Genomic DNA, 10,693 nt, shown 5'->3' on the forward strand with positions numbered 1-10,693 from the left:
ACACAGTTTATATAATTATTTTTTTATTATGTAAACATTTTTTTTTCCGAAAAATAAATCGCGTGTTTAGAATAAATTTATTGAATAATCTATCCGCATTGGTTGAAGAGAAAATAACACACACGTGACATTGTCATGCGCACTTGTCAACTCCGCATCTAGAAAAATAAAAAAAAAATTATTTATTTATTTACATGGTGGTGGTGTTGTTGATGTGCAAGCCATGCTGGATAAACAAAAAACAAATAAACATTGATCAGCATTAATAATATATCAATCATACGATGAACTAATGATAATTTAACGATGTCAAGTTTGATTATTAACATTTTCAAATGACGAATATCCATTAACATATATTTAAAAAACAAAAGAATTAAAAGTTAACCTTTATATTTGTTTGTATTAATTTGTTTAACAAAAAACTCCAACAACATGTCTGGATTTTTAAGAATTTACAAAAGTTTATTGACTAAATATCCACTTGGAATGCAAGCTGTTCAAGCTGGTAATTTTTTTTATAATTTATTTGATGAATAATAATTGATAATTTAATAATTTTTTTCATCAGGAACTTTGATGGCACTGGGTGATCAAGTAGCTCAAAATTTTGTCGAGAAAAGAAATTTTAAAGATCTTGATTTTGTGAGAACGTCACAATTTTTTGGCATTGGTTTTTGTGTTGGTGTAAGTAAAATTATAAATTAAAATTAGAAAAACATGTAAAATTAATTTGTCATTTTCTTTTGTTTGTTTTTTTAGGGTCCTGCTACAAGAACATGGTATGGAATTCTTGATAAATTTATTGGCTCAAAAGGTGGTCTTGTTGCTGTGAAAAAAGTTGCATGTGATCAAATATTATTTGCTCCTTTTTTTATTGTCGTTTTGTTAAGTACTCTAGGTTTTATGCAAGGCAATGACATAAACAGTATTAAAAAAAAACTTGAAAATGAATATACTGATATTCTCATAAGTAATTACAAGGTAAAAGCCAACTATATTATTTCTTCATCAGGTTTTTATTATTTTTTAAAATTATCTTTCAGCTTTGGCCACTTGTTCAGCTGATAAACTTTTCATTTGTTCCACTTCATCATCAAGTTTTGGTTGTTCAATCAGTTGCAGTACTTTGGAATTCTTATATTTCATATCGAACAAACAGAGACATTGTAAAACCATCATCATAATTAATTTTAAATAAATGACATTAATATTTTATCACACTTTTATTTTTAATATATTTATTTTACAACATACAAAATAATATTAGTAAACATAACAAATGTGCAAAATATATGCAACAATTTTATTCAATTCATTTTGTTATTCTTTGCAATTTATACACCTTTTTAATATAATTTTTTTGTTCAATCAATCTTTTGTCAAAATAATAATTAATATAAATTATTTTGGAATGATTAATCTTATTTTGACTAAATGCAATTATTATTTCGTTTTTTTATTCATCAAAATAGTGCTAAAAATTTAAATTTTTTTATTTATTTTATACCCACTTTAAAAAAACCTTTACAAAAAATTAAATATTGTGAAAAAAAAATTAATTAAAAAACTGAAATCTCTATATATAAAATCAAAGAAAAAAAAATAGAAAACATTTTAGGCTAGTCAATAATATAATTTTTCTTTTGTTTGATTTAATTTCATTTTGTGAAATTATTTTTTTCATATTTTTTAACAGTGCAAAAATTGAATTAACATTTCAAATTTTTTGTCAATTTATCATAGTACCATTATTCAATAATGATTGATGATTATAAAACATAAATCATTATTGATAAATTAAATTTTTTCGTCAAATATATTTCACATATTTTATAAATATATAAATTTTGATATTTAATATTAATAAATACTTGTAAAATATCAACAATCAGCAATTGGACATTTTTCAGCTTTAGCAATTGCAGCTGGTATTTTTTCGGTTGTTTTTGATGTTGTATATGGTCCAGATAATTCAGGACAAGGATCAACATCTGTTTGAATATCATGAACTCTTTTTAAAAGATCATAATTTATTCTTTCAGAAACAACTGAGTCTTTTCTGTAAATAAAACAAATTATTTTTATAACAAAAAAGAAATTATCGTTTAACAATTTTTTAATTACTAATATGATTATTAATTTTTTTTTAAATATTTAAATTGTTTTATAGAAAAAAAATATTTATCCAAAAATACCTGATAATATGATTGATCAAAATTAAAAATCTCAAAGTTAATAAACAATGAAAAAAAAATATGAAATTTAATTTTTAATTAAAGCCAATAAATTTATATTGTAGGCATTGTTATGATTCATCAAAAATATAATCAAGCATATCATATCAAGCAGATAAAATAATAAATAAAACAATGACTCACTTGTAATCTGGATGAGTCATAACAAATTTTCTAAGCCATGCAGCTGTTGTAAGTAATTCACCAGATGCTCTTCTTTGAATTAATTTAAGATATCTTTGCACAGTACAATGTGTATCAGCATCAACATTCATACTTGCAAGATAAGAATTAACAAGTGGAATAAGACCAACAAAAACACCATCCTAAAATTCAACCAAACAATTATTATTTTATCAATAAAAAATTAAAATTATTAATAAATAATAAAAACGTACTTTTCCATTAATTATTTCATTGATTGTAAATTCGGCATATTCATTATTAATATCAACATCTTTATCAATCTCCGATGTAATATCTTTTCTAAACCAAAATTTTTCATCTTTAACAGCATTACGTTTTTGTGCTTTAGCCATATTATCATCAACCTTACTAATTGGTATTAATAAATTTAAATTATAACTCAATATAACTCTTGATAATAATACAATAAAACAAACAAATGCTGCATTTTCAAAATCAGTTATTTGTATTTCACATGGACGAAATTCAACTCTCCATCCAATTGATGAATTTGGTGGTGGTGGTTTAAATCTCATTGTTTGCCAATTTGTTGATTGTATATTCTAATTACAAGAAAAAAAAAGAAAATTATTTAATTGCATAAACAAAATATTATTACTCAATTAATTACCTCAAAATGATCAGTATCTTTTTCATCATTTTGATGTACTTTCTCGGAAAATATTGATACTGAATCACGAATAAATAAATGAGCAACATGTTGTGCAAGAAGACGATCAATTCCATTGTCTAATAATTGTTTATAAATATCATTGTCATATGTTAATGGTACATCATTATAACGATCACCTTGTTCACTCAAATAAGAATCAATTGAGTCATATCGTGATTTACGAATTCTAAATTTATTATTTTTTAATGGCTCTTCACCACGTTCTTCAGATGTTCTACAATCAACTGAGCATGATATTACATTCCATCGACAATCAACATCAGTTACATAGCCACGATAAAATGGACTTGCAGCTGTTAGTGCCAACTAATTAAATAAATTATCATATTAATTTTTTGTATTTTAATTGGTTCATCATTATTTTAATTGAGCTTACTTACCATAATTGGACATAATGGTGTTAACTGATCATAAAGTGTACGAGCTTCTTGAATATTACAAGCTTGAAATGTTAATTGAAGACAACAACAACCCATTCCAAAACCCATTGCATCCATATAAACATGATTATCTTTTGCAGCTTTTTCACTACTTCCATCATCACCAAGTTTTAATAAATTTTCTTTAAATGGTTTTGCTACATTTTCATCTCTATAAACTTGACGCAAATATATTTTAATATCATTTTCATCTTTTTTTAATAATTAAATAAATATCATTATAATAATTAACTCACTAGGTAAATTAATAGCAACTTTTTCACCTCGACGATAACGAATATTTTGTGTTAATGTTTTAAAACGTGGATGTCCTGGAAAAATTGCTTCATCAGGAAAAAATAAACTTCTTGATGCTCCACTAGTTGGAGTTGGTTTTGCTGGTGGTTCAGTAAAATCTGGACATCCAAGTCTACAAATTAAATACATTAAATTAAATACAATGTTAATGTTGTTATTTAAATTAAATCCAGCTAATTTTGTTGTTGTTTTTTGTTGTTTTTTACCTGGGAAAACTTGTTAGAGACATTATAACTTCACCATTTTTCAATTGATCCATAACTTCTTGTCTACGATATCTCATGTTTGCCTCGACAACATTAAAATGAGCCAGTAAACCACCATAAGGTTTACCTGGTGTTCCTTCAATCATATAAGCACCATATTCTGGTCTCCAAAGTGACTTGACACCTCTTTAAAAATTAAAATTAATAACCATTTAAATTATATTAATTAAATTATGAAATCTTGAGAATCTTACGTTGGATCTTTTAGTTCTTTTTCATTTAATGTTGATAATATTTCTGGTGCTCGAAGGCTCACCCTGGCTTTTTTTTCTTCATCATCAAATTTGATGAGCATATACTCGACCTTTAATCATAAAATAAAAACATAAAAACAATCATCAATAAAAATAGATCAATAAACAAATATAAAAAAAAAACCCAATGATTTCATCAATGATAATAATGATAACAAACATTGTAAACTATGTTTATAAAAAAAATATCAAAGATTGTTGAAAAAGATAATTAATGTGAAACTCCAAGGACATGACTGAGCATTAACAGAATAAAATTGCCGTTTCATTTTATGAATACATCAACTATTTAATTTAAAAAAAAAAAAAAATGATTTTTTAAAATATCAATAAATATATTCAATTTTATTTATTGTCACATACAACAATGGAAAATAATAAATATTAAAAATTAAACTTATAAAAATTCCATGATGTAATCGAAATTTCGATATCGAAAAAAAATATTTAGGTAATTTTCGAAATACTAAATATTATGTTATTTAAATAATGTTTAAAAAAAAATATAATTAATGACTTTTGGATTGCACAATACGACAAACTATGATTAGAAAGTATATTTAACAAAAAAAAAATTTATAAAAACATATTGGAGTAGGTAAATGTTAAAAAAAAAAAACATTTACAAATCGAAAAAAAAAAACTATTTTAAATAATTTTTTATTAAAAAATAACAATAATAAAAGAGTAATTTAATTTTTAATATTTAATTAATTGAAATTACCAAGTCTAACCTAAAAAAAATACTTGAATAATTAATTAAAATTTGATGATTCAGGTACAATGAAAATAAAAATGTTTAAAAACTTTTGTTAATTGTTGTTAATTAAAAATGAATGAATACCTCATCACCCCATTTGAGTACATCGCCTTGTCTGTCTCTGAGTCTTTTGTACAAATTAATAAATTGTATTATTCCATGTTTTCTCACATGATCAGCAAGTTTTTTAGTATCTTCCCAATCAAGAGGACTGCCTTCACTTAATAATCCCATTGTTTATTTTATAAATATAAATATCAATATGTAAACACGTAATAAACAGAGATACCGTCGATTGTTGATAAACAAGACAGATGTTAACTCAACGAGATCAATTTGCAAACTGAAAATAATATCGACAATCGACGCTTGCTCAACTCTCAAGTCTGCTTATTTATACCAGTAGTATCAATTTTACTCAAGAATGCACACACATACACACATTTAAAATTATCATTTATAGTTTTTTTTTTTTATAAATGAAATAATAGTGCGGACATAATAATATTCATTAAAAATCTATCGTGTAATTATCGTCGAGACAGGGGGTCATTGATAATTATGAATGAAATGCCAAGAAAAAAAAATGTTTACGTAAATTTAAAGCAAGATGAAGCTTAAAAAAGGTTATATTTAAATGTAAGACGTGATTATTGGTTTTAAATTTTTTATTTTATTTTAGCATCACGCCGGATAGCATCAGCAGAAATATCTTGAAAGAAACATGATTATTTAATCAAAAAGACCGAATCCCATGTCATCATCTTCTTCTTCGGATTCCTCTTTTTTCTCTTCTTTCTTTTCAGCAACTGGAGCAGCAGCAGCGGCAGCTGGTGCACTGGCAGCAGCAACAGCGAATTTACTTGGATCCTATGAATAAAAAATAAACAAGAATCATTAATTAAATGGTCAAATTGTTGAATAATTTTTTGATAAATTTGATAAATCAAATGGTAAAATGTGTAATTACCTTGATGTATTCCTTGATTGTTGTTGCTTCAGCAAATTCAACATCAGTGACAGCAGCAATTGCCAAAAGATTTTTGAATCCATTAGCAACACTGTGTGGTGCACTGGCAACAGTTGGATAACCAATAGCCAAACATACTGATGCCAAGTTAGCAACACCAGCCATGAATTTAGCTCTAAGATCTTCTGGTTTAATATCCAAAATTTCTGGTGCAAAAATAGTACCAGAATCATAAACTTGTTGAACAAGAAGACCATATGAAAATGGAGAAATGTTCAACATATTAAGAAGTGTTGCTTCTGATGCACCAACTTTATCACCAGGTTTCAAAATATGAATATCATTGATGATTTCAATTGTACCCTTTGAAATTTTTGTTGGAATACTAAGAGCTTGGAAGAAAGATGTTTTTTCTGGACCAAGACCAGTATTTTGAGCTGGAATGATAACACTCAATGGTGCAATTGCTCCATTACGTGCTGGGGCACGTACTTTGTTTTCAACAAGTTTATCACGGATTTCAACAAGATCTCCACGAGTAAAAACAAAACCAACGTTTCCTTTGATGTGAGGAAGGATACGTTCAAGATGAGCATTTCTTTCAACATGTCCCTTGATTGCTTTACGCATCATGGTGTTTTTTCCCATAAGGACAACACCTTGACCACGAAGAGACATACGGATTTGCTGCATTTGCTTTGATCCGACATTGTCAGCCCCAACAATAAAACACTTTGGATATTCATCCAAAAGTTGCTGTAAAATACAACAAAAATTATTATTAATTTACATTTGTTATTAATGATTTTTACATCATGATTATTTAATTGATGTATTGCAAATACTTACAATGAGTTTTACGAAGTAGTTTGACTTCCATGATGCTTTGTCTTCCCTACCCATCTTGTGTTTGTAGGGATACCTGAAGGAGATTTAAAGACTGCAACAGAAAAACAAAACAAATATTAATTATTTACACAACACGATTAATTATTTATCAATAATATTTTTATTGTTTTTTAATTTTCAGACAGCACTTCAGAGCAATTTTCAACTGAGAATCCGACATGCAGTAGGTTCAGCTTTTATCAAGCTTCTGCATGTTGACCCGGTTTCTTCAGACGCGTGAATTTATCATCATTAAATTAACAATAATTATTCAAATTTTAATTATACTAAAACAATGGATGCAATCACATATTGACATGGAAAATAAAACCACATGGTCGTTAACCTCAAAATGTTGACTAAATACACTATTTTACACTTGTAATATTATCCATCCATTGTTTTAATTTTGAAAAATAATTAAATCAATTAATGAAGAGTATTATTTTTATTAATTTAACATTACTTTATTTATATTAATAACTTTTTTATAATTTAATAGCTTGGATGAGGTCTTACCTTAGCAAATTAATAAGGGCGAATGAACGAGAGCAACAGAGACAGCCGACAACAGCCGTATGGAAACACACTAGCGCCTGCACGTATTAACCGGAAATAATCCACCATTAAATACCGCGGAAATTTGAATAAAAAAACTTGATTTTTTTTATAATGTACATAGCTATTTGTTTATTGTAATTAATTTTAATTTTTAATAATTAAAATTAGTTGACGTAGCTTAAATTGAATTATCAACTATTTTTATAATTTAACAACAATTTTTTTTGGAAAAATAGTAATTATTATTAAATTAAATAAATAAATAAATAATAATTAGATAAATAGTTAATATATTTTTAAAAAAATTACAAGAGATTTAATTTTCATTAAGATAATTATTTATTTATTAGTAAAATTTATTTTTTATAATTGAAATCAGTAAAATTATGATTGCTTGAAATATTTATTTGTTTATATTTAAGAAGACATGTTGTCAATTTAATTATTAACTCTGGTTTGCATCTATAAATTATTTGAATAAGATAAACAATTTGGCAACACGATTAATGAATTAAAAATACTGATTAATAGTAAAAAAAAAAATAAAGAGAGCAAATTACATTGAGTAAAAATATAAACGAATTTACAAAAAGGATAAATTTGTTTAAAAAAAAAATATATATATATCAATTAAATCATCATGATTGTTTATGAATTAAAAAATATCGTTGTATTAAATTTAATGGATCAAAATAGAAAAATAATCTCAATGTTTCGATACTTGAATGATTTGACTTGAGCATTTTTCTAATACATCAATTGAAAAATTAATATCATTATGTTCAAAAATATTTGAAACACAAATACGTAAACTATGACGTGGTAAATATTTTTCACTATCAAGATAAACTGGCATGACAACAGCCAAATGATTATCCAAACAACAATCAGTTATTTTTCTAAGAATATCATATTCCTGTGTTCTCGTTAATTTATTTTTAAGATAAAGATGTTTTATTGGTGATTCAGGTGAAGCTGATAGCTCAAAATGTTTAAGATTACTCAAAAGTTCATGAAATTTATGACAATTATCTTTGAGCTTATCAAACATTGCTGGATTTGATTGCATAAGATTAACAGATGTTGTTGCAGCTGCTGTTAAAAGTGGAGGTAGAGATGCTGAAAAACAATAACCAAGACCAGCCAATCTTTGATGCTCAATAATAAATGATGATCCAACACAAAAACCTCCAATAGAACCAATTGCCCACTCCAATGAACCTAAAACCATCATAATAAATTAAATTATTGTCCCTTTAAATTGATGGAAAATAAAAACATACCTATAATCATGTCAATTTCATTTCTAGGTACTCCAAAGTGTTCAGTAATACCTCTTCCAGTAGCACCAATTGTTCCAAATGAAATTGATTCATCAATGAATATTCTAACTTTATAATTTTTACACAATTCAACAAACTCAGGAAGTGGACAAATACAACCACTATTCATATAAATCCCTTCAACAACAAGAAATCTTCTTATTTTCATAGCTTTTTTTGGATTTTTTAAATCTTCATTGCTTTGTTCAATGAGTAACCTTTCAAAATCATTAAAATCATTGTGTTTAAAGTATTTGACAGTTGAACGTGATGCATCAATACCTTTTTGTATTGAAAAATTAACTTTTTCATCAGCAAATATTATGTCATTACGTTTACTGTATGCTGGTATTGCTGATGAAACTGTACTGAAACCATATGAATAAACAATAGCCTCTTCAGTATTCATAAATTTAGCAAGACATTCTTCAAGTTCTAGATGTACATCAGTTGTACCAAAAAAACCTCGAGGACCACATGAACCAACTCCATATTTTTCAATAATTGATATTGCTTTATTTTCAATATTTTTGTTGTCCAAAAAACCCAAGTAATTGTGGGAACCAATGTTTAAACAATTTTTACCATTTACTATTATATTTTTACCAATTTTTGATGTTACAATACGTGGACTAAGTGATGGATGATTTGGATCAATTTCTGATGCCAATGGTTCTGGATTCCATTGCTCTAATTTTCTTTCAACTTCTAGATTTGTTGGTTGTGAATTTGAACCTCTTTGACGACAATGTTTTACCATTGTCCATACCAACCATAATCCAACAAATACCTTGACCAATGTTTGATACTGAGGTATTGTATTTAAAAATCCAATTGACTCCAATAATATATAATTGTCACTCATTTTTCTAAGCAACAAATAAAGCCAACAATTAAATAAATTATTTTCTTTTTTTTCTATTGTAATACTTACCTAAATTTCTATTTTTTATTGCCAAATAATTACTGATGAATCATCAACACAATTTAATGTATAAAATTTTTTATAAAAACGTGTTAAAATGTCAATTTATTTATATTGTTTTTATTTATTTTTTTCTTGTATAAACAAAAATGGCGCCATGAAAATATAATTTACAATTTTTAAATTATTTATTCATCTATTTAGCCGAAAATAATAAATAAAAACAAAAATAAATTATTCTTTGTTGAATAATTTATTTTTATTTACTCAATAAGTAAATAAATCAATTGTTTATTTATTTATTTTTCTTTTAAACAATAGCAACGCATGCGTAGTGTATTTTTTGACACATTTTTCAAGATGGCTGCTCCTGTCATTATGTTAGGCAATGTTGGGTAAGGCTAGGTTAGTCATTTCCGGAATCCGGCAGACGCCCCAAATAAATGACACAAATGATTTAGTGTGTATTAGTTGTCATAATAGTGTTTGTTAATAATATATTTGACATATTAACAATATTTAAACAATCAAAGTATTATTAAATCGAAAAAAACAGTCAAAAGTTTACATTAATTGTTGAATTTTCAAACAAGGTAAGATTTTTTTGTTAAATTATTTATTATATTATTTTTTGACTTGAAAAATTACTCCAAACAAAAAAAAAAACGTCAGTTAATATGTCAAATAATATCAATAATAAATTATTAATTTATAATTAGCTATTTAAATATTTTTATTTTATTGTTTTATCATTTTTTAATGACGAAATTCGAAATGTAATTTTGATAGAAAAATATTTTGGAGTATTTGTGGTTATGTGACGTTGCCTCCTGCTGAGTATGACTCATCCACAAATTATACATTCAAAATTTGTTATTTTATTATTATTTATA

General features: G+C 25.7%; 4 protein-coding genes across 5 annotated transcripts; 1 reads left to right on the forward strand and 3 right to left on the reverse strand.

Moving 5' to 3' along the window:
- Positions 1 to 190: 190 nt before the first annotated feature.
- LOC122860468 (protein Mpv17) lies at positions 191 to 1,218 on the forward strand. The gene is made up of 4 exons (XM_044164295.1): positions 191 to 508; positions 572 to 687; positions 763 to 984; positions 1,047 to 1,218. Exons 1-4 carry the CDS (start codon positions 436 to 438, stop codon positions 1,185 to 1,187), a joined length of 552 nt encoding a protein of 183 aa, XP_044020230.1. The 5' UTR covers positions 191 to 435; the 3' UTR covers positions 1,188 to 1,218.
- Positions 1,208 to 5,664, reverse strand: LOC122860465 (glutamate--cysteine ligase catalytic subunit). Its single transcript, XM_044164289.1, has 9 exons — positions 5,219 to 5,664; positions 4,315 to 4,424; positions 4,061 to 4,246; positions 3,794 to 3,966; positions 3,498 to 3,715; positions 3,055 to 3,423; positions 2,636 to 2,986; positions 2,382 to 2,563; positions 1,208 to 2,062 (listed from the first exon to the last, which is right to left on the reverse strand). Exons 1-9 carry the CDS (start codon positions 5,366 to 5,368, stop codon positions 1,885 to 1,887), a joined length of 1,917 nt encoding a protein of 638 aa, XP_044020224.1. The 5' UTR covers positions 5,369 to 5,664; the 3' UTR covers positions 1,208 to 1,884.
- Positions 5,665 to 5,784: 120 nt separating this feature from the next.
- LOC122860467 (60S acidic ribosomal protein P0) lies at positions 5,785 to 8,878 on the reverse strand. 2 transcript variants are annotated; one of them, XM_044164294.1, is made up of 4 exons: positions 8,868 to 8,878; positions 6,954 to 7,044; positions 6,105 to 6,860; positions 5,785 to 6,004 (listed from the first exon to the last, which is right to left on the reverse strand). In XM_044164294.1, exons 2-4 carry the CDS (start codon positions 7,005 to 7,007, stop codon positions 5,867 to 5,869), a joined length of 948 nt encoding a protein of 315 aa, XP_044020229.1. In that variant the 5' UTR covers positions 7,008 to 7,044; positions 8,868 to 8,878; the 3' UTR covers positions 5,785 to 5,866. The 2 variants fall into 2 exon arrangements, with proteins under 2 accessions (XP_044020229.1, XP_044020228.1); XM_044164293.1 differs by lacking the exon at positions 8,868 to 8,878 and adding an exon at positions 7,512 to 7,584.
- Positions 7,867 to 10,629, reverse strand: LOC122860466 (serine palmitoyltransferase 1). Its single transcript, XM_044164290.1, has 3 exons — positions 9,810 to 10,629; positions 8,837 to 9,744; positions 7,867 to 8,774 (listed from the first exon to the last, which is right to left on the reverse strand). Exons 2-3 carry the CDS (start codon positions 9,738 to 9,740, stop codon positions 8,260 to 8,262), a joined length of 1,419 nt encoding a protein of 472 aa, XP_044020225.1. The 5' UTR covers positions 9,741 to 9,744; positions 9,810 to 10,629; the 3' UTR covers positions 7,867 to 8,259.
- Positions 10,630 to 10,693: the final 64 nt, after the last annotated feature.

Source organism: Aphidius gifuensis, linkage group LG1 (genome assembly GCF_014905175.1).
Source record: "Aphidius gifuensis isolate YNYX2018 linkage group LG1, ASM1490517v1, whole genome shotgun sequence".
Lineage (NCBI taxonomy): Eukaryota > Metazoa > Arthropoda > Insecta > Hymenoptera > Braconidae > Aphidius > Aphidius gifuensis.